At 44.2% G+C, this 24146-nt stretch overlaps 1 protein-coding gene across 2 annotated transcripts in view; it reads right to left on the minus strand.

Annotated features, from left to right (window-relative positions):
- Window positions 1-24146, minus strand: part of IFT122 (intraflagellar transport 122) — a 28932-nt gene that overhangs the window by 686 nt on the left and 4100 nt on the right. The window contains exons 7-28 of one of the 2 annotated variants that reach the window (XM_056501741.1): window positions 23407-23553; window positions 22624-22699; window positions 21933-22124; window positions 21132-21270; window positions 20352-20554; window positions 19794-19931; window positions 18888-19052; window positions 17885-18082; window positions 17045-17185; window positions 15376-15429; window positions 12576-12737; window positions 9364-9530; window positions 8384-8555; window positions 7750-7852; window positions 6643-6783; window positions 5574-5671; window positions 4640-4740; window positions 3630-3795; window positions 2541-2652; window positions 2048-2164; window positions 1119-1198; window positions 414-575 (exon numbers count right to left, since the gene is read on the minus strand). In XM_056501741.1, coding sequence (XP_056357716.1) covers window positions 414-575; window positions 1119-1198; window positions 2048-2164; window positions 2541-2652; window positions 3630-3795; window positions 4640-4740; window positions 5574-5671; window positions 6643-6783; window positions 7750-7852; window positions 8384-8555; window positions 9364-9530; window positions 12576-12737; window positions 15376-15429; window positions 17045-17185; window positions 17885-18082; window positions 18888-19052; window positions 19794-19931; window positions 20352-20554; window positions 21132-21270; window positions 21933-22124; window positions 22624-22699; window positions 23407-23553 — 3034 coding nt within the window. Of the gene's footprint in view, window positions 1-413; window positions 576-1118; window positions 1199-2047; window positions 2165-2540; window positions 2653-3629; window positions 3796-4639; window positions 4741-5573; window positions 5672-6642; window positions 6784-7749; window positions 7853-8383; window positions 8556-9363; window positions 9531-12575; window positions 12738-15375; window positions 15430-17044; window positions 17186-17884; window positions 18083-18887; window positions 19053-19793; window positions 19932-20351; window positions 20555-21131; window positions 21271-21932; window positions 22125-22623; window positions 22700-23406; window positions 23554-24146 lie in introns of those variants that run through there. The other variant, XR_008841505.1, reaches the window with a different exon arrangement.

Here is a 24146-nt window from a genome sequence, read left to right on the forward strand (position 1 = left end):
CAAACATGACTGAATTCCAGCATCTCAAAAGGTCATTTCTGAGCGAGGCAGGAGCAGGACTGAACCACAAGATAACAGTCACTGACTGGTTTTCCTTGCTGGACCTCTAGACCGAGTCAGAGAGACAGAGCAAAATACAAACAATAAAGTAAATACAAACAGCTTCTGTCCGTCAGTCAAGGTTTGCTCAAGAGGCTCTGACTTGCTATCAGGGCAACACCTCAAATTCTTGACTATGGCCAAGCCTTTCCAGGCAGCTGCTCTCTGTGCCCCACGGCTCAGAGCTGGGGTTTGTTTCACCGCTCTGGCTCTGCCTCGCCCAGGAACTCGCCGAGTCCATTTCAGAGAGCGAGGATTTGTGACTAGCACAGCTTCACCCAGCAGGCTGCGGGCAGGTGCTGCAGCTGGCATACCTGGAAGCAGGAGGGGCAGACGGTGACGGCGGCGTCGGGCAGCAGCGAGCGGAAGAACTGGCAGCGCAGCGGCGGCGGCCAGCGGCGCAGCAGCACGTCCCGGCGGCTCAGCGCGCGCAGCGCCGCGCGGCCCAGCACCACGGGCGCGAAGGACGAGCCGCCCTGCGGGCAACGGGCGGCTCAGGTCACACGGAACTGCGTGCACAGCCGGCCCTGCCTGTCCCACCGAGACCCGGCACTTTCAGCAAACCTCCCCCCGCAGCAGCATCCAGCCACATCTCCTTCCACTGAGCTCCCTTATCCCTTTAACACAACTCCCTGCCAATAACAGCCACTCACAGTCCCTGTGAAACCCTCTCAGTACAGCCTGCTCTGTAGATGTGTTGCTGCAGTACCAGTGCACACTGAGGAAACAAAATTCCAGGAGTGTTTGCTTTAAAATCTTTGTTGTTTTGTGAGGTTTGTGTTTGTTTGTTTCGGGTTTTTTTTGTGTGGGTTTTGCTGATTTGTTTGTTTGCTTTGAGGGCTTTGTTTGTGTTCTTAAGGGAGGAGTTAACTGGTTAGTCCATTTCCCTCTCAAGTGCCATCCCCTTCCCAGTCCCCTGCTCTGCAGCTCTCTTTGTACCACACACACACCAGAAGAGTGGCTTTATAAAGTAAAATTTTCTATTAATTTCTGTTGGTAGACACAGGTACAATCCTTACCTCAAAGCTCAGTTTTGCTGTAAAGGGATCACCATCCTCAATAATATCAGTACTGTCATCAAGCTTCAAACTCTGAGTATCTGGATGCACGTGTTAAGGAAGGAGAAGAATTCCTGTAAAACTGGCTCTGCTTACCACAGCCAGCACTGACAGAATCAGTATGAGAGAACCCAGCAGGACCAGTACCCTTCTGCTCCAGAGTATCTCAAACTGTGACAGTGCCAGGTCAGTACAAAAAGCACCAAGAAGGCCTTGCTGGGATTTCCAGTGACTGGGGGAGTTTATCACTGCAGCTGCTGTGGAACAGCAAGCCTGACCACAGCAGGCATGACATCAGCTCTTACCCTTCCACAGATGACAGAGCAAAGGAAGCAATCTACTGAAGTTACAATTTTGGGCAGTTTTAGTCAGAGTTTGTGTGTTCTTGTGCATTACTCTACATCTCATATTCTATAACCCCACAGCAACTGGGAGCTCTGGAGGCCAAAGCATTCCAAACCAGATCCCAACAGATCTCTTTTGGCTGGAGAGAAGGCAGCCTCTAAAAGAAGCTGTTATTGGAAGCAGCACACTCCAGATTCCCCTCACCCTTGTCAGAAAGCAGGTCATACAGAATAGGTAAAGCATGGCATTCCACTGTTAAAAATAAACATTGCACAGGATTATAAATAAACTGTCCTGATGGAAAAGTGTCCTGAAAATATTAGGTTTATATATATATAATCTATATATATAAATATATATTTATATTTATTTTATATATAAAATATTTTATATATTTTGGTTGTTACAGTAACACAACAAAGATGCAATTGTACTTACATCAGTCATATGACACAAGGAAAGGTTTAAACCTAAGGGGAAAAATAACCTCTAACTTGTTTAATTTTTCCCTAAGAAAAGGAAAGCAGTTCTACTCAGAAGGATACGCTCACTCATCGTCTCTTTCCATTTACTCACTCTTGGAGCTTCAAGATCAATGAGAGCTATGGCTTCCTCATCTGTGATGCCATCTTCCAAGTAGAACTCCACCAGATGCAGCACCTCTAAAAGGTGGGGAAGGCAGGAAGAGTTTGACCTGCAGGAACTCAGGAAATGCTCACAGCAGATACTCTGCTCCTTCGGTGTTCTGCCCATCTTTTCTCATGAAATAAGTTAAATAAAATAAAATTACAGCAAACCAAACCCTGGACTTCTGAAAGGATTGTGTTCACCTTCAAGAACCCGAGATGCATTTCTGTGTCTGGCAATAAAACAATGCTGTGCTGCTGCTCTGCACTGAGAGCCAACAACCCCCACTTGGCCAAATTTAACAACAGTGAAGGAACTGGTTTGTTTGTACCAGAAGTTTGTTTGGCCAAACAGCACTGCAGAGGGAAGAACTGAAGCACTAATCACTCACTAACACAGCTCCCAGCTCACCGTAGGAGGAGGCGGAGAAGACGAAAGGCTGCCGGCAGTTGATGCAGACGTTCCCCAGGTTATTCAGCAGAGGGTTGTTGGTGGAGCACCTGTAGCACAGGGGCACGAGCTCCTGCAAAGACAGATGGAGAGCATGGCAATCACAGACCAGCACATCCTCAGCTCTTTGTTTTCAGTCACACTTGGGCCCCTTCAGCTGACAACAGATCCGGCACCAGCGTCGGTCTGAGAAGAACTGCTGAGAGATCAGATCCTTCAACATCTGAAAATGCTTTCCCTTTTTAACAAACCAACAAGTTTTCCCATTAAAAACAGCTGTCTTCACCATTTTAACAATTAAATTTTCACCTTGCCTTCGCAGTAACAGCAGCAGAATTCTGCATCAAATACACAGGTACAAAAGAAGCTGAAGAGAAGCTTACTGAAGCAAAGTTTTTTGCTCTAAGATTTGGTCAAATTTAGGTTCTCCAATTAATTCATCTATTTTCAAGAGCAGAGTTATTTTAGGCAGTTCTTAAAGGGTGTGTTTCTATTATTTCAGGAGGCCAGGTGCATGTTCACTGGTACAATGCAATTTATTTTTAGTGAGTACTCCCTGAGACATGGAGACATGGCTTTATAGAACACTGCAGAAAGCCTGACTTCAGTGAAAGAAGAAAAGGTGTTAAAATAAGATTTACGGAAGGAAGGTCACTGAAGGGATGGAGGGAGGAGGGAAAGAGTGTGAGGAGTGGGACAAATGAAAGTGACCTCCAGCTGGAGACAGAGACAAAGACTGTGGAACAATAGCATGTGAACTGGAGAGAAAAGGGCTTGGAAGAATTAATAGGCAGAGAGGAAGGTGACTGCAAGAGAGGAGAGGGAGAATGGAAGCTGTCCACAAAGAGAGGGCTGATTTTAATTTGCTCTCAGGAGCAGAAGGAAGTCTGACTTGAAGAATAACAATAAAAGGACTGTGTTTCCAGCAGAAACATAATTATATCACAGACCCATGCATAATGTATTTCAGATTGTTTTGTGCACACAGGAACTCATATTCTAGGATTAGGCCACATATTAATGATGAACATGAAACACATTAGAGCTTACCTCACTGTCATGGAAGGGCTTGGATCGGATTGTCAGGCTGCCCAGCTCAACAGATTTCTGGAACCTGGCTGGGATCTGCAGCCCCTGCAGCTTGTCATAGGCATGACGAGCCAATTTATATGCACCAAGAGCTTTACTCTGCTTTGCCAGGGCCAATAATGTATTGCTATAATTTAATTAAGGAATAAAAATACATACAGCATTTATGAAAAAACACAAAATTCTGTCTCATCATAGAAGTTGTGCAATGAAGCAGATCCAACACTGGAACTCCACCAGAGAAATCTGTTTACAGAACTTCACTTACAAACATGTATGAAAGGACTATCAAAATACCTGTGGGCAATTATTAGCAAGGTAAGGAACTGACTTTACTGCTGGTTACACCTGCTGACACAACGACTGTGGTCAAAGGCTTCATGAAAGATTCTACATTTATTAAGTGAGGAAGTTATGAAAAGGAAAGCTAACATCCCATCCAAAGCCAGAAATGCAGGGAAGCAAGGCCTCCCTATGGCATGCAGTGACCCTCTGGCTCTATCTTACATTCCACCAGGCTCACACAGCCTGTTTAGGAAGCACCCACCCCCAGGGGTTCACAGGCACTGACAAAGCCATACAGATGTTGGTCTCATGGACAGCAAAAGCTCCTGGGTTTCCCTGCCTCACTTCAGAGCCAACACCTTCCTGCAGTGACTGGAGTCCCAGACCTGGCTCCTGACACAGGGGACACACCAGGCTGGGCAGGTGCTCAGGGTGCCCTAACAAGACACATGGTAATTGATTTGCACAGCTCTCCAAAACTATAACAAAGAGCAAACCAGTGCAGCTCAGCACACAATAGTTTGAAGATGCTGATTATTCCTGAGGGACAGAAGTTCCCATTAATGAAAGCCAACAGCTGACAGCAAAGATTCCCTGCAGGAAGTCCCTGCCTTGGACCAACAGCAGTTATTCCTTTCATGTATCACATGACAACTTCTAGATTTTGAACTACATTGGAAGGATACACTTTTGAGATCCCCAGAGGAGTCTCCTTTGTTAAGCTGTGAAGCAGAAACCTGGAAATATTGAAGAGGGTTTCAGGCAAGTGGAAGCTGAAAGGCTCCTCCTGTGGTATGAAAAACACAGACACATTTCTAAGCTGGAAAACCAACAACTCACATGAGTAAGCAACACAGCACAAGGCATCTCTAGTACTGTGTTTCTTTCATCCCTTGAGAAAAGAGGTGTTGACAGAACATAACAGTGGATTTTGCATGTCTTTATCACCAAAGCTCATGCCTGATACAGAAAAGAGAGAGAGAGAGAGATCAGTGTAGTTAAGACAGAACCTTGAACAGGTTATTTAAAAATGAGGGCAGCCTGCACAGCCACAGTGCAGAGACTCTAGCACTGTGAGATGTGAAGGAGTCTGACAGCAAAGACTCCACAGCACAGAGTCTTCTTTTGGACAAGGGCACTGAGCAAGGGTTCTCAAATGTTTCACAGCAGATACTTGCACCAACAGTGATGGCAGCATGACTCTAGGTGCTGGCAATAGTAGCAGCTCCTCACTCATGATGCACATCAGTGACACACGTGGAAATCCCCAGGCCAGCCTGCCTTCTGTTCAGCCCTGATTGCCAGTGACTAAGGGAAAAACTGACCCTGGCCTGGGCAGGGCAGAGGCTCAGGTCCAAGGCACCAAACCAAGGCAACCAGCAAAAAGGGCCAAGGGCAGGAGGGAGGTCAGGCATCAGCACAGCCCTGCCCCACCTGCAGCTGTGAGGAGCTGAGCAAGTCCTTGTACAGGACAAGACTGTATAATAAAATAAAATAAAGTCAAATAAATAAATACATTTACTATACAGTAATTGCCTGGAAAGTCCTAGTTATTTTTGGACTCCCTAAGGAAAAAAGCTCAGGAAGCATAAATACACAATTCTAAAGTGATTATCTTACAGTGTATCTTTGAATAAAGTGATAGACATGGTAAACTTCTGCCAAATGCTGGAAGTGATGAAACTTCTGCAACATTTCAGTCTGCTGTGCTTCATTCTCTGTGGGAGGCAAAGGCAGTGTGTGAGTGTCAAAGAGCAGACAGACTATGAGACTCAGCTGGAAGAAAACAACCTGGGATGATTTTAGCACCAGCACTGCCAGAGGAGGGATGCACCAGGTCAAGCATGCCCCATCTACCCATGAAAATCCAATGCTGCAAGAGCTGCTGCTCTTCTGAGCAAACTCCTGGCCTGGCACAAGCACAGCAGAGCAGAGAACAGCAGAGGCAATGGTTTAACACAGCCAGAGGCTACAGCTGAGCTACAGGTAGAAAGCAGCAGGTGTGCATCCCTGGAAAGCTCTTCCAGAACGCCAGAGTTCACAAATACAATTAGTTTTGAAAACTTTCACAAACACCAAATACACCACTGAGCTGTTTGGGAAAATGTGCATCTCAAACATCTGAGGGGTGATAGACCAGCTGAACTAAACCAAAGGCACTTAGAGCACCAGGAAAAGGCAGCATTCCCAACCTTCTGTGCTCATTATCACTGAACTACAGCCATTAACACCTCTCTCCCAGCGACAGACATTTGGGAGACAAGATGACAGCTAGCAAACAATCAGTTTTACCTGCTGGCAGAAATAATTAGTAACCTCCCTAACCTGTGTTCAAACACTTGAGGTAACTTACTCTCCAACAGTTTCTATTTACCAGCACATTAAGCCTCCAGGCAAGGGTGTGGTGGGAAGGTGCAGGAGGATACACAGTCCCACGAGGCACGGTTTTCATCCCAGCCAGACTTCAGAAGGAGCCTCATGCCTGCTCATGTCGCTGGTTTGTTTATTTGTTTTAAATTAGCACATGGGAAAAACAGGGGACTACAAAAATAGCTCAAGCCTGAGATGTGCACAGCATTCAAAAACCCACAATAGCAGCCGAGCAGCTGCAGCAGTGCCCTCCCAATGCAGGAGCTGTTTGTGTACGTGCACAATGAGGTGACAAACACGGCTTCCTCTGGTGACTCACCTCGGGCTATGTCTAAGCACTGCATGGAAAGCATCCAGTAATAATAGGCAGCGTCGTTGAAGCGGCTCTCGAGCACGGCGTTGTGAGTGAGCTGCTCCAGCACCCGCACGGCCTCGGTCTGCCTGCCCGCCCTGTGAAAGGCTGCAGCCAAACACACAGGTCACAGCCCATCACACCCATTAACCTCTCTCTGCCTCCTGTGAAAGGCTGCAGCCCAAACACACAGGTCACAGCCCATCACACCCATTAATGCCTCTCTCTGCCTGCCCGCCCTGTGAAAGGCTGCAGCCCAAACACACAGGTCACAGCCCATCACCCATTAACCTCTCTGCCCCCTGTGAAAGGCTGAACACACAGCTCACAGCCCATCACACCCATTAACCTCTCTCTGCCCCCTGTGAAAGGCTGCAGCCCAAACACACAGCTCACAGCCCATCACACCCATTAATGCCTCTCTCTTCGCCCTGTGAAAGGCTGCAGCCAAACACACAGGTCACAGCCCATCTCACCCATTAACAGCAATTAGCCCTCCGGAATGGACAGCAGCCTATCAGCCCCCATCAAACACTGCCCGGGCAGGATAAAAGGGATTGTACACTGCTATCTTCCTCTTGACACTGACACTAATGGAGCACCAGGAGAACCTGTAGGTATTTTGAAGCTTTTACACTGTCTCAGCAACTCTTGAGCTCAAGGAGCAGGTATAATACTGATTGCTGGGTTTTATTCAAATAGAAAAGAGAGAAGATGCTGTGATGATTAGATCTCTGTACAAACAACAGTGATCTCCATACACTGCAAATCACAACTTCACTCAAAATCAAAACTAAAATAAATTGTTTGAAGTCAGTGCTCTGGTATGTATGAATACTTTAGAAGCATTATGCTGAGTACTTTAAAAGAGTACAGCTCTTCGACAGATCCATCACAGCTTCCTATAAAGTAAGTAGATTTCCAGTCACTTTAAAACCAGTATGAAAACATGGGTTATACTTGGTTTTGAATACCACTGATAAGAAATTGGCCAGGGCAGAATCTTTATATTCTGTAGTGGAGAACTATGGAGTAAATATGGAGTGAACAGTGATCTGTCAGTGACATTCTCACCTTTCTGGGCTTCTTCAAATCGATCACTCTCTGCCAGCCACTGAGCATAAGGGACATAGACTTCATCTTTGAATTCAGGATGCTTTTCACACAAAACAAATGCCTACATAAATAAAAACACTCATTCTTAGATTATTGCATGGTTTAAACAGTTAAAGGGTTTAAAATATTCCATGGGATCAATCCTTCAGCTCTAACAAAATTCACAGTGAAACATATAGAGAGTGTAATCCGTATTTTCTCCAGTATGAAACTTCTGTGTTTTAAAATAAAAAGCAATCAACAACAAAAGAAAAGAAGCTTAGCGTAATAACAGACTGACTATTGAAACAGAAAGACTTGAAAGTGATTATCTGGGAAATTTAGTAGATTTCCCAGCAAGAGACAAAAAATATTTGTATTTTTACTGAGTACATTTGCTAAGGAAATTGAAGTAACACTATAAATGCAGTTTAGATTCACTTTCAGAAAACCACACCACCACCAAACACATGCTGGCATGCACAATTAACTGCAATACTCTGAATCCTTCTGCAGAAGTCTCCCTCCCTCACTACAGTGCTGGGGGAGCCAGACCCTTCCCTCCCTCTGACATGAGAGCAGTGCTTTCCAAAGCAGACAAGGGCACACTCACCTCCTCCCAGTGATGAGTCTCCACGTGGAGCTGGACCAATGCTTTCAGGTCACCAATCTTCATGTAGGTTTCTGCAGCATAGCCAGGGTTAGCAAGTTGCTTAAAATAGAAGGCACATTTGGCCAGGGGCTCACGCTCAGCTTTATCCAGTTTTCGAGCAATCTCGATTAACCTGGGCTCAGCAGAGAGAAAAGAAGGCAGAGGTTTCAGATTCTGCCTTGGTGCTGTGCCTTTTAATCACTGGCATAACTTCCCCTTTAATCAGTTAACATTTAATAAACATCCTAACAGTATTACCATGCAACACTTTAAACAGTTTCAGTAAATATTCCAAATAGCTCTTTCCTCTTGCAGACTCAAAGCCCTTCCTCCCCTCTTTGCTCACACACTCAGCTCTGTACCCCAGGCCCTGCAGAGCAGAGGGAAGGAGGGAACACGTCCTGCAGGACTCAGGGCACGGGACACACTTCCCAAAACTGACCTGAGCAATAAATATCACCCTGTGCCCCACAGCAAAACAGAGGCAAGGCAGCCTGAGGGGCCTGGCCAAGGCCTTAAGGCAGCTCAGCAAGTGACCCAAAGTGCCACCTAAATTGATCAGAAATGGGCAGGGACAGGAGTGGCCACAGAATTGCTAAGGACTCTGTGCTCCAGGTGACTTCTCTGCCCTCTACATGATTATCCTAAACAGCTGAGAACATCAGCAATGGGCTCCTGGTACAATTACTACTGTGATAGCATTTGTTTTTGTAACACATTTATAGCCCTACCCTCTAAACATATTAAACTTTTAAAATGTTTTTAATCACAGATGTGTTTCAGATACTCAATCTGATATAAAAGCAGATACCAAATACATGTGGTCTTAATTTAAAATTACATAGAATTCATAATATCTCATTATATATTAATAGTATACATTAATAATTATATATTATATATATATCTATATGTTATCTCAGATGTGACAGAAAACCTACATATCCAGCCAGCCGTGGTCCCCACTGATTTCAATGGCCTTCATGTGCTCCCCAGCAGACAGGTACATCTCCACTGCTGCCTTGGGCTCATTGATATCCTTGGCCCAGTCTGCTTGTTTTTTTATCAGCATCTTTGTGTCTTTGGGATCTCCAGATCCCAGAAATTCCTGCAACAGCGCAATTCAAAAGTGTGCATTACCTTGTAGTCACAAATGTCATTACAATCTAAACTCTAAATAGATAAAGGTTTTTATAATGAATATCATGATGCCTCCCAAGGACAGGAATACTCCAAGGAGAGCAGCAGGGACTGAGCCAGCCTTCAGCAGCTCATCAAGGCCCCGTGGAGGAATGGGAGGAAACCAAGGCGAGTCTCCCATTTAGATAGTTTTTAATCAAAAAAACAAAGCAGGGGATTGTGGCCAGGCCCAGATAAGGACAGTGCAGGAGCCTCAGAGGCAACACTGATGTCCCCTCCTGCTCTCTGCTAAGCCTGGACCTGTGCATATAATTTCTACAAGCTTGTCAGGAAGAGGCCTTCCCAAAACAAAATGGCACTAAGCTAAAAACTCTAATAGATCAATTCCAAGTTCCAGGTTTTCTCCTGCAAGCCAAGCAGGTGTGGATTCCTTCTCAAAGACAACCCAGTCCCAGCCCAGGCTCAGTTAACAACAGCACAACCACTTAACACACACTGGCACCAGGATGCCCCAGAACAAATCAGCTGAAGGCTGAAACAATCATCAAGTGTCTTTGCAGGAAACAAGGTATTGTAAAAAATATATCCATGAAGTTCTTTTATAAAGACAGAACCACAGCTGGTCAGAAGTGAGAGTGCTCTGAAAGACTGCACTTGTGGAAGGAATGCAAACACCAAGCCTGGACCCTGTGTTGACAACCATTTTGGAAATATTTCTAATAGTTAGTTCAGCATCTTCTGCCAATACTAAAGCTCTGGCACCATATGGTTCACATCTGTTGACATCATGTGCCAGGAAAAAAATATAAAACCCCCCTTCAACACCAGAAGATCGATTAAGGGCAATTTCGTCTGTTAACAGAACAGGCTACTGCCCATTAAACAGCTTCTATCAAAAGAAAAATCAGAGCAGAGAAGAAATGACAGGTGGGAAAAGAGTGGAAAACTGTGTATCTTCTGTGTTTTTGGCAAATTCTGGTTGAGGTTTAAAAAACCAAAACCAAAGCGACAAATGGGCAAAAACCTCTACAGGGAGCACCCCCAGACCAGATCTGCTTCACCACTGCAATTCAGCAGCTTCCTGCTGCAGCCAGAACTGCATCCCAGCTGTGCAGCTCTACCTGAGCCCAGGCTGCCTGCTGCAGCTCAGGCCTGCAGCTCAGCCCTGCACCACAGCTCTGCAGCACAGCCCTGCAGCACAGCCCTGCAGCTCAGCCCTGCAGCACAGTTCTGCAGCACAGCCCTGCAGCCAGCACAGCCCTGCAGCTCAGCCCTGCACCACAGCTCTGCAGCACAGCTCTGCAGCTCAGCCCTGCAGCTCAGCCCTGCAGCTCAGCCCTGCAGCCAGCACAGCTCTGCAGCTCAGCCCTGCAGCACAGCCCTGCAGCCAGCACAGCAGCTCAGCCCTGAAGCTCAGCCTTGCAGCACAGCTCTGCAGCTCAGCCCTGCAGCACAGCCCTGCAGCTCAGCCCTGAAGCTCAGCCTTGCAGCACAGCTCTGCAGCACAGCCCTGCAGCACAGCCCTGCAGCTCAGCCCTGCAGCTCAGCCCTGCAGCACAGCCCTGTTCCAGGAGCAGCCACACATCCACCCCAACAGCCTCTGTGGCACACTGCACTCAAGGGTCAAGTCAAACAATCTCTTTGCCATAACTTGTTTTCCAGCCTAGGTCACCAAAACAAGCCCAAAATCAAAAGCTAAGCTCAGCTTCTCACAGTATAAAGAGTTTTTTGTGAGTTGGCAGTAGTGATCTGTTCTGATAAAGAGCCTGTGACCAGATATCAAAGGACTCCCAACCTCTGCTTCCAGTCTGGACCCATACAGACCTCACCAAAATCATGCACAAAAAAACAAGTTCTGTGTTTTTTGGAATCATTCCAGCAGCAGCAAAACAGCACAACAAAAACACAGCCCTCCCCCATATATCTTTCCTTGGAAAAATAACTGGCAACCAAGGGGGGTTTAGATGTCCTCCATGTCCTGTGCACTCCCTGCCTTAGGAACTACCTTGAATTTCTGTGCATGGAGTCACCCTGAAGCACAGGAAACATGAGACCTCTTGCTCTCTACTGGTTAAATTTAGACACGACTGCAGCCAAGAATTAAAAGATTCTTACAAAGACTTATGGGAACATTTTCCTGTATGAATTACATTTATGTTCAAGAGGAGCCAAAACACTGAAGTAACAAAGACTCATCAGCCAAAAATAGCGGAAGTCAGGCTTGCATCAGCAAAGCCCCAAATGTTTCTGTTGAGCTCTTGGAAGAAAAAGATCTCTCTGTATGGCTTGGGGAATCTCTCTAAAGAGTTTCTGTGCATGTCATGGTGAATTCTTTGTCCTGGATTGGGCAGCACAGGGCTCTGATGAGTGATGAATGAGACTAAACAGCACATGTGTTCTTGGGGATTTTGATAAGAAAACACCACAGAAGACTTAAAAGACAAGTAATGCTTCTTGTCACCATATAAAAATATCACTTTTTAGAATTATATTCAATTTATTCCTACTCTGTTTCCAGAGTTCTAGAAAAACCCAAGACATTGAATCTTTGCTAGAAATTCTGTAGTAAATAAAAATATTCTACGTTAGCATATTATACAGTTTTTAAAATGCATCAATATAGAACTGACTTACTCAACCCATAAATATATATTTTATTATAACATGGATGCTACCTTGTCATCTTTGGAGGACAAACAAATAAAAAGGGACTCTCAAATGAGACCATGGAGAAAAAGGAGTCATAAAACCAAAATTTTTAGTTTTGAAGGAAGGAAAATGACTATGGATAATACAATGTAATCACAAGAGTCATTGGTGGGTCACCAGAAGAATTCTCTGAAAAGCCCCGAATTACCCCCAGGCCAGAGACACTTTTCCCCTTATAAGCCAAATCACCTCCAAACAAATACCTGAGAAAATAAAATTGGAATCAAAGGCCACACCTCTTCCAAGCCTTTTGCAGGATGTCACTCTGGCAATATTCTGCCTCCTGGCCAGGTGCCAGCCCTACCTTGGCGTGCTCGAACATGCGCAGGTCCGAGTACATCTCCAGGGCCAGGGGCTCGTGGCCACTCCTCTGGTACAGCTTTGCTGCCTCCTGGAACTTGCCCTGGTAGGCAAAAACATCTGCCAGGAACAGGTCACTGTTGTTCTCCCCGTGCTTTTTCCGGTCCTTTTTCAGAAGGAAAAAAACAAACGGAAGAGAGATGCAGAAAAGATTCTAGATGGTCAGGACCTAGGTGAGAAATAGCCTTTGAGGAACTGTATCTTCAGGCTTGGATTTTAACTGTTAATAATTAAAATCTGTAACGGGATAGGGTAATTATGCCTCTCCTACATTTCTGGTGAATTTATAATTAAAGGATTAAATCCCTTATTAATTAAAACTATGAAAAGCAAAATTAAATGTCACTGTACAAACCAAAGTGATGAAAAGTCACTTCTCTTGATTTCACACAGGAAAATGAACACATGCTATCATTATGCCAATCTATTTTAAAAAAGGCACCTGATGGGCTCCTTGTTTTCTCCCTACAATCTCACCAGCATATAATTTGGCTACATTAACAATATGTGCAGGTGGGATGACAAACAGGAGGACAACTGCCAGCAATAAGCAGATTCAGAAAGTATGTTAGCCTGCCTCTGAATCCAAACCAGTGGCACCTCCACTGTCCCCACATGCAAGAGCTCATGGATTTGGGTCAGCACCAGTCACTTCCAGAGCACCTGTACAGGCTCTCCTGGTAACCAGCACTGCTTGCTCTGACTGCCTGGGAAGGGATCACGAGGACAGCATTAGTGCAGAGCCATGAGGAAACCCTTAATGTGTGTGCAGAGCCATGGGGAAACCCTTAATGTGTGTGCAGAGCCATGGGGAAACCCTTAATGTGTGTGCAGAGCCATGGGGAAACCCTTAATGTGTGTGCAGAGCCATGGGGAAACCCTCAATGTGTGTGCAGAGCCATGGGGAAACCCTTAATGTGTGTGCAGAGCCATGGGGAAACCCTCAATGTGTGTGCAGAGCCATGGGGAAACCCTCAATGTGTGTGCAGAGCCATGGGGAAACCCTCAATGTGTGTGCAGAGCCATGGGGAAACCCTCCATGTGTGTGCAGAGCCATGGGGAAACCCTCCATGTGTGTGCAGAGCCATGGGGAAACCCTTAATGTGTGTGCAGAGCCATGGAGAGACCCTTCAAAAATCAAACTGCAGCAGGAGGGGAAACCCTTCAAAAATCAAACTGCAGCAGGACCCTCCCTGAGGGACAGGTTTGCACTCACATGTGTGTGTGTTTCCATGTGTGTGCCTTGTCCTGTGTACTGGACACACACCACCACCCTGCCTGGGACAAAATTATTGCTGCAGTTAGCCCACATCATATGGAAACACAGAGCTGTGAGCTGAATTTAAAGAAAAGTGCATGCAAGGGAAAAGCATTCCAGGAGCACCCAAATTCAATCCTCTGCTGCCAAAGGGACTCAGCCATCACTCCCTGGGCACACTTACTGATGGGCTGACACTGAGCTGGTGTTCAAAGTTCCCTACAAAAACTTGGTCAAGTGAATAATCAGAGCACTCATTACATACTTTTTTGAAAACTCCACAGAATCTTGCCAGATAGGCACAGGCAACTAGGTTTCTTTGTCATCAATTAGGAAAGGAAAAGTGTCATTACTGAGAGAAAACCATGGCATTAATGGAAAATGTGTATTTAGTTACACCCTATGAGCCCTAAAAGGAATCCAATCCACTGCAGGCTAGAGTAAGTGGGGATGTAGAACTCACTGCAGAAGGAGCATTTTCAGGATGTGTGAAAGTAAGTTTATGCCTATTTTTAGGGGGATTATTTCTTATTAAACAGAATATGACATGACAAATCCAGAATATCCTCCATAAATGCAGATCTGGTGAAGCATATGTGGAAAAGAAAGGTTACTGCTGGTGAGAGAATGCTCTCACCTATCTATGCCCTTGGAAAGAAAAAAAAAAAGAAGAACTAACAGGAAATGGGACTCTTAATGCAGACCTTTGTCCTGTGTTAGAAAAAAGTTCACTGCAACCAGCTGGCATTTTGACAGCAGCAGGACAGCTCTGCAGACATGAAGACAAGGAGTGTATCTTTTAAGAGAAGGTGTAAATCTAATTAACACAAGGAAGAGGAATTCCCTTTATGCCATCTTTAAGCAGATCTTTAAGCATTATCTTGCCATCTCTGCAGAAGGACAAAGGTGGTGAGTGTATTTTCAAGTGCTCATGACAGTTATTGTTGAGTGAAATTATATCAAGAAGTGTGAAAAGAATAGGAAGGAGTGATGAGAGCACGTTATAGAAGTATGGAATCCCAAATTCTATTATTCTATTTCCTGTTGTCACAGACTTGTCATGAGACCCTGAGTCTGTCATTTCATTTCTCTGGGCCTGCTTCTGTCTCTGCAAGGAGGAGATAATAGTAATTACCTACCTCCAGGGGGTAGGGAAAGGCTTAATGAACTCATGTTTATGAAGCATTCTGTACTAAGCTCTGTCAGCACAGTAGTATTCTACCAATTATTAATTGAATTTTGAATGTTTTTCCAGTTCTCCTGAAGAGTTTCAGAAGTTCTCATCCAACACCCACATTCTGGTCCATGAAGTTCCAGTCCTATGGTTAGAACTTGAGTCACCTCTACTCATCAGGATTTTTCACTTCAAATACATCTCCAACAGTCAGAAGCACTATCCAAACAAAAGTCCTTCCAAAACCAGAAAGCACTGATTTTGGCACAGTAGTAAGTTTAAGAAAAGACACCTTCTTGACCACTGGCTTACCTCTATGCTGCTGATCAGCTCTAGATATCGAAGGTCTCGTACCCTGGTAAATGCCTATTGAAAATAATTTAAAAAAAAGAGTAAAAGGCATTAACTTGAAATCCCAGAAAAACTCAAATATTATTCTGCATGAATCAATCTGTCTTCATGTGAAAAGGACAGGCAGAAGTCTGCTGGGGTTTGTGTAGTCCCAAACCTGAGGGGCTCTGAGTGTGGCAGGAAAGGAGACAAAGGACCCAAAAACTGCAGGGAGAGGGAGCTCTGCCTCTCAGCCCCCAAAAATACAAAGTGTCAGTTAAAATATTACATGCTTTTGTTCTGGCTATTTTATAACTTCTCCATTTTGATGTGAGGTGTGACACACACAAGGAAATTTCAGGAAACTGTTACAAGGAATAACTGATCCTATTGTCAGAGCCTGCTGTCTATGCTCCTGGTTTTTAAACCACTCTGAAAATCCAGCATGAAAGGAGCTCAGAGAGAGGAAAGGAAGTAAGAAGACGATAAGATAGAAGTGTAAGACAGTGTAATATCTTTGCAAATGGAGACAAATGTGCAACCCAAAGTCTCAAGTGGCAAAGTCACGTGCAAGTTGCAGCAGCTCAGCCCTTATTCCTGACATGCATCACAAAACAGAAATTTAACTCTTTGGGCTGCACATTCAAGACTTCCAACCAAACTAATACTTAAAAGGGCACAGAATATTCTGCTTACATCGGATTGGACTAGGAGCTAGAAGAGCCTTTAATGTCAAGAAGCTGCTTTTGTTTGAATTAATCCGCTCTAATTCTAAGAGGGCACTACTTTAAAATTCCAAGGAGGCACTGAAAACTTCCTTTTAAAAGTATCTATTTGCATAAAGCCATCCATGAAACTGGAATTATTCTGATGCCTCTACTTAATGAAAAAAAAAAGAAGAAAAATAAAGAATTTAATTTCCTTTTTTTTAAAAAAAATCTGTTATTAAAAGATGCCTATCATTACAGATGATTCTCAGTGTATTTTTAGAATGTTTTGTCTTTCATACAATATTCATGACATTGAACTCAGTTTGCTCTCTCTTACTTGAGAAGAGGTGGTGAAAGAAAATAGGGAAGTATTTTATGCCAGGGAAAACTCAGTTCTTGAGCCTACTGCCCACTCACAGAGCCCTCCCCAAAGCAAGGCATGCCCCACAGAAAGGACTGAACTGACACTATCCCACCCCCAGTGCCTCCACTTCTAACCCTCGTGGGCAGATAACAAAGAACAGGCAATCTCCACGGTTCTACTGAGGCTATATTAAATATTTAGGGGGGAAAAGGGCAAGTGTGTAGCACTGGGGAAGGTGGGGCAGAGGCAGGTGAGCATCCTCTGCTGCCACCCGGTGGGCACTGCTGCACAGCTCCAGCCCTGCTCCCCAGATCCACGGGCATTCTCCACCTGAAACCATTTTGTTTCTATCCAATGCTTTGAGTGAGAACATGGCATTCATCTGGAGAGATACATTCGATTGCAGTTCTAAACCTCATCTCAAAATCCTGAGTTTGTAACACGATTGCTGTGTTTGTGGAATTAGACACACTAAAGACAAGCACACCACTTGCATTCCATTCACAAGACAGGCATTACACACACACACAAATATCAAACCCAAGCTTTCTGCTAAAAGAGTAAATAACTGCTTTACCTTTTTAGCAGTTTCAAACTCCAGCCCTTCCAAGGCTTCCATGGCCAGATCTCTCCAGTCAGCATCAGTCACTCCTAAACATGCAATTTGATAGGCTTCTTTAAACATTTTCCTTTCCAGATACTGATACATGGGTGCAGACTGAGGATTGACAGAGAAAAAAGTATCAGAAAGCACAATACTGAGATATATTAGTGAAATTCTCTACATATTTTGGGAAAAAAAATATATTCTAATCATAACCATTACAACCTGCCCAGAGAACAAACATGTCAGTTTTGTGCACAAACAGAACAACATTCTGGGGTGATCATTATCATATCTGATAAACTGACTTCCACTGCATCTCATGACACAGAAAACAACATTTTATGGAAGGTAATCCTTAAATTTTGAATATAAAGACCACACAGGTACTATTCATTCAGACTAAAATATTCCATTGAAATATTGCCTAAAGACATCTAGATGAAGCAACAATAAAACAGTATTTGATGTATGCAAGAAATATGAAATTACAATGGGGAAAAGCTATACAGAGAGAACACAGTAAAAATCCTGCAGGAGGTAAGGCCTGCACTACACTAGATTATGTGCATTTGCAAGTAGAAAGGGAGAATCAGAAACAACAATTACCAACAGCAAAAAGGAAGTTAGCTTAATTAATGCCAAAGAAACAAAAATAAAATAGATCACACAATGTAACTTAACAAGGAAGAAAGTGTGAAGTGCAATCATTTTAGTAATGAAATACAAGTAAATCTCAGCAAAGCTTCTTCACTTGTTAAACATTCATGTTTATGAGATATAAAGCAACACTTAATGAGATTAAAGGATTACCTGCGGAACTTCAACTGCTGACATGGAGAAAACATGAAGGCAGAAGATCTTGGAGCCATTGTAACCCACAACAAAGCCTTGCAGTTTTTGCTGGTGGACAGGGAAGTTGCTAGCTTTGATATTGAGGTAACCCCCTCCAGAAAAGCAAAGCATATCCTCACACTGGGTATTCCAGGCCACGCTATTAGCATTGGGTTCCTAATGAGCAGAACATCTCAGGATTACAACTGATGCAATCACACCTTTGGTAAGAAACATGACTCCTTCAGCTTGAGTGACCCACCACAGCCTGGTGTGTACACACACACACTGATTAGTCAAGTTTACAATATCCTAAAGCCTAGAATATTCCTGAACAGATTCATAGCACATATTTTACATTTTAATACTCAGCTGTAATTGTCTTGCCTTTGATTGTAGAGATCACTAGTAAATATACATAAATCTGTAGAACACAATACCAAATTCCACAATAATATACTGCTAGTTAGCACATTTAATTGATCATTTCTCAGCCCATTACACAAAGGAAGTTGCAGACCCTATCTTTGCAGCACTCCATCCTTGCTACCCAGTGTGTTCTGAAAACATTTAATCAACATTAATAAGTGACTGCTAAACTGCCAATGAAGAGAGCATTATCATGATTCCTTTTATAGCCTATGAATACCCAACGAACAAAGATGTTTAGGCTTTAATTCTGTTCGTACTAATGATAAAACTAAAATGCTCATTAACTGTAATGCTTCAGAGGGAAACAGGGCAGAGTTCTAAATTAAACTGAAAAGGTCACATGTCTAAGAGCTCTTTATTCAGCTGTTGCTCACATAGATGTTCTTGTTCCTACTGCACCATCTCTGAGAGGGTGGCTCTGATAAACAGAACATTAAATTCTACAAGATGCGATTAATAACTTAAACGAGTTACAAGAATTTCTGCACATCAGCACTTTTGGGATGTGTGCCCAACTAGTTCCTGTCCCCTTTCCAGAGTGGGTTTTGACCTGGAAGAGCAGCTCCTTGGTGTGGATGTCGTAGACCAGGCAGGTGTCGTTCTCGTCCACCACGGCCAGCTTGCTGCGCGAGGCGCTCATGTCCAGGCAGCGCACGGCCGTCGCCTGCTTCAGCAGCACCATGGCCAGGGCGTTGTCCACGAAGATCTTCAGGATCTGGGCAAAACAGGGGCACTCCACACACCTCTGTCCCTGCAACTGCCAGCTGCACAGCAGGGAAAGCTGGGCTGCCTGGAGTGTGAAGCTTCTCCAGAGAAAAACTGCAGTAAAACCAGGAATGTTTCCAGTCTGAGGTTTCCTGAGCAGCCTGGCTGCCACAACAAGCTCTAGGTCACAACCTAGCCAGATAAATCAGATGCCAGGCACGTTGGATTCTCCACTAGTTACACGATTTCATTCATATAGCAATATGTAACATACAGGAGACACCCAGCATCTCAATCTCCCTGCTATCAGTCAGTACCTCTGGGCTCCAGCTGGACACTTCCAGCTGCACCAGGCACATGAATCACAGCACCCACACCTGGAGAACAGCCACACCCTCACAGGTGCCCATCAGGAGATGTGCACACACCTCTGAGCCCCACTAAAGGCAAACCTGCTCTCTGCACCAAGAACTCCCCTTTGGTCAGCTGATACTAACAACTCTTCCAACAACAACTAACAACTCTTCCAACAACAATACTAACAACTCTTCTAACAACTTCCAGACATAGTTAAACATATTTGTATGAATTTTACTGCCAGAGAATGTGAAAGACAGAAGTAATTAATTTTTAATCCCAAAATGAGACTGTCAAATAAAATTCTAGGTTGTAAAAGAGCCTGCTACTCCTAAGGTGTCCCTCTAAGAGCACAGAACACATTTTATTTGCAGTGAAAGACATGATGTGTTACCTGACCATTCTTCAGACCAACTAAGAGGCCTTCTCTTCCTGGAGGGCCTCCAATTACTTTAATGTAACGAATCAGAGATTCCATCAGCCATTCCCGTTCTTTAACACCACTAAATGAGAGGCACTGCAGTCTCTTCTCCTAAGGACAAAGTAAGATATAAAACACAGTCTGGAGGTGAAAACAAAAATCTGTGTCTGATGTATGATGTTCATACCTACACTAGCATGTGTGTCTACTTTTAAATTTAAAAAATCATAAAGTCAAATACTTAATTTAATGGGTGAATTTTTAAAGATTTTCCAATCCTATCAGCAAACAAAAACAAACCCCTCCAATCTTTTTCTAGTAGTTCTCTCCCACCCAAAAGTACCCCTGGATTCTGTGCTAATTTATCAAACTCTAGAGCTTTACTGAACCAGTCACCTGGGCCACAGCTGAGCATGCAGGGCACAGCAGGACAGCGATGGCAAGTGCTCAGCAGCTCCCACAGCATGGATGTCCTGCCAGCCATGAACACTGAACACACCCCAGGACCACTCTAGCTTTTCAGACACATACCTGGCATAAAATAATGTGATCTGAACACACCACCAGCAAGTTACATTCAAATTTCTTTATGATCTTTTCCTTCACCCGATAGTACATATCTGCAGAGTCATCCGAGTACAACTCGTAAATCAGGATTTTCTCTGGCATCTGGATGGCTAATCTGTTTTTGTAGATTGCAATTTTCTTCACAAGCTCTCTGCCTTTTATCCTAACTAGAAAGAAAAAACACCAAAATGATAAAGTATAAGCTGACACAAAAATATATACAGAAATCAGAGAACAAATACACTGAATTTGCATCTCCCTAGAGCACCTCTAAATATCAAAGTGTGCTCCTGCTCAGATATGTCTGCTGCTCTGCATCTACATAATCTACTATCCCTGTCACAGTTTACCACCCTCTATGAACAGCACATTCTGGAGCAGTACTTCAAATCCTTGCCATAAAAAGCCAGCAGAAATGAAAAAACAAAATAAGCACAAATGCTTGAGGCTACAAGTAAGGAAAATAATAGCCAAATATAACACATAGTATTTTATCTAATTTTCAGAGATTAAACTCTTGTTTTAAGAGCCCCTGTCCCTCCCAGTCTCTTTGCCAATCCCCACATCTTCCATTGAACTTGTCAGTGCTGAACTCGCACGCCCCAAGTCTGCACTCTCCCACAGTTAGAGTGCCCAAGTGACAACAGCCTGTCAGGGGCATGCAGTGCATGCTGCAAGTGTCCTGATGGATTTCATTAAACCAAGCTGCATGAAGCTCAGGCCTGGCTGCCAGTGAGGAGTTACCCTTTTGCTCTGTGATGAGGTGCTGCACGATGACATCGGTCATGCTGTCCCTGTAGGCGTAGCGATCTTTATAGAGACCGTGGACAGTGCTGAAAATCAGCTGGTAGAAGGAGATTGTTCCATCCTGACACCCCACTGCCTGAACACAAGAAGGGAGTCATTTCAGTTAATTGGCACAGAGGTGAGAATTGGCAGAATGTGTGGTGTTTATGGGAACACCATGTCCCTTCTCCTGCATAATGAACAGACACACATCAGCCAGAGCTGATTTATATTTAACCACAGCACAGGTGCAATGCAGGATGAGGACTGATCCTCCCATGGACACCACCATGCTGAGTGGGGGCCTTGGGTTTGTTTGGTTGGCTTTTTGGCTAGATTATTTGTGGAGGGGATGTGTTTGTTCATTTAAAAAATTGTTTAAATTCTCTTCCCACTTGTACAGAACTCAGAGTGCAGCATTTTGGGCTGACAGTTGCCCTGTAGGCATTTTCTTCCCATCATGGAATGAGATTTGGTCAACTCTAGAAGTTATAAGATGATCTTTTAAATTATTTTTCCCTCCTCTCTTTCAATCAAAGAGAGAAGAGGTTATGCTCCTTACATCCTTCTTACAGCTCAGGTTTTACTTTTGTGGGATATTTGTAATTCCAGGAGCAGTTCTAGGATCTCCCTAGACACTGCTGAGGTTCTACTGCCTCAGTAGGAATGTCCAAGGAACTAACTTGAAAATGTATGATCTTACTTTAAGTAACAAATTTCCTGTGAAAATGTTAGAAAAACGAACATATCCCTACTCACCACATAGTTGGAGTCTGGTTTAACTTTGCAGGTCCACACCCAGCTGCTCTGCTCTCCCACAGTGCCCAGGCGTACTCCATCCCTTGTGAAGAGAGACACCTGCCTGTCTGAGCCTCCCAGCAAGAGATACTCCCCTTTGGTGAAGTAGCTGATGCAGCATGGGTCAAAATTGAGCACTCTGTCCTTCCCAATCTACAAGGGAAAATAAAACAACAAAACCCAATCAAAAACATTAACAAAAGGATTATTTCATCTTTCCTGAAGGCAACAAGTGATACCATTCATCTCCTACAGGCCAGAACCACTGGCTATTCTGAGATTCCCAAAGGCAGTCCTAATCACTTCCAAGAATCTCACTAGTCCCAAATCATTCTGCTCAGAAGGCAACAACTCACAAAACCCCTTTAACCAGATGAAAAACTCACAAAGAAATTCTCAGTGGACCATGTCACAGAAGTCAGCAGTGTTGTAAGGGCTTTAATGGAAGAACTGCAAGACAGCAGCTGAGCTGCTATGTGAGAAACAAGAGCTGATGGAGTAATGGATGGTTAAAATAAAGCAGACTCATAAAAGGCTGGAAAACAGAAGACATTTAATGTAGCTAATAAAGCAGCAGTATACAAATATTTTGACTGTGGGACACAGACCCAAAAATACCCTGTGACTCTAGAATAAACTCTCCAAGACATACCTGCTTGCCACTCAGGTGGTAAAAGGAAAGCTTCTGACCCCAGTCTGCCACAGCTAAAATGTCATTGCGTTCATCTCTGCCAAAAAAAAGAAAAAAAGAAAAAGTAGCAATTCTACAGCAATATATTAACAAATTTCTTAGAGCAACAGAACTAAGCAGCAGAATAGCAGAATTCACTTCACGTTACTCTTTAAAAGTCACAAACTGAAAGGACAGCAGTTTGTCATTTAAACCTGTGGAGAGCAGCTTGGGGACACAAATCAAAGCCAGTCTCCTCTACAGGAATGACTCAAAGCTTGAGGGGGGGTTGGGCTCTGCTCCCAGGGAACAGGGACACAACAAGAGGAAACAGCCTCAAGCTGTGCCAGGAAGGCTGAGGTTGGGTGTTGGGGAAGTTTCTTCCCCAGAAGGGCTGTGCAGCCCTGGCACAGCTGGCCAGGGCAGGGAGGGTCCCCATCCCTGGAGGGTTAAAGCTGTGTGGCTGTGGCACTTGGGGACAGGGGTCAGTGGTGGCCTTGGCAGTGCTGGGGAAGGGCTGGACTCGATGTCTCAAAGGGCTTTTCCAATCTAAACAATCCCATGTCTCCAATCCAAAGGTAACTTGTTCCCAGGTTCTCCACTCAGCTGAAGACTGGCAGCAAAGCCAAAACCACAATATATCATCACTTAAAGTAACACACATGGCATTAACCTGTTCCAGCAGGGATAAAAATCAAGCCTTTCTGCAATCAATGAGCCAAGGATTCTATTCAGCATGAAAAAAGGAAGGATGGAGTTATTTACCTGGAAGGATTCCAACAAATTGACCATATTGGAGAGGAAGAGCCCCCTGGCCTCTCTATTTTCACTTTCTCATCACCATTTTTGTTCCTTATGCTGACAATGCCATTGAACATCCCCAAAGCAAGGTACTGGCCATCATTTGTCCAGCTGAGAAAACACACACATACTGAAGAGTAAACTACTACAAACAAGCAGCAGGGAGGCAGGATGGTATACAGCACATTGACACAGGAATGGCAGATAAAAGTATATCTCTAAGAGGGAGTTCTGGCAGGTGGATAGCAATGCTATGGTTTGTTTATGCATCCAAATCCACATTTATAGCAACAGCACGCTCTACATCCAGAACATTTTATCATATACACAGAACTAAAATTACAAATTAGAGCTTGCAACATTTGTAACATGTGCTAAGTCAGATACATTCTGGGGATGGCAGTCTGGGAGTAGACCAAAATGCTTTAACAGCCACATTTAGAACATCATCAGACACAACTGTCTGGTGTAGGCCAGAGGGGCCTCAGGGTCTATTCTGGTCTCCTCTTCAGTCAGATGCTTGACTTCAGTTAAAGAACCCTTGCCTCAGGTTCCCCACAAAGGTAATACCTTCTCCAGCTGAAAACACCAACAGGGCAGGGAGTGAACTACAAACAAAAATTGCAATTATTTTTCCTCTAACTTCATTTTGTTGCTGTTGCACAAGACAGATGAACAGGCAGACAGATAACCTAAGACACCTG

This window comes from Oenanthe melanoleuca, chromosome 12 (genome assembly GCF_029582105.1).
Source record: "Oenanthe melanoleuca isolate GR-GAL-2019-014 chromosome 12, OMel1.0, whole genome shotgun sequence".
NCBI lineage: Eukaryota > Metazoa > Chordata > Aves > Passeriformes > Muscicapidae > Oenanthe > Oenanthe melanoleuca.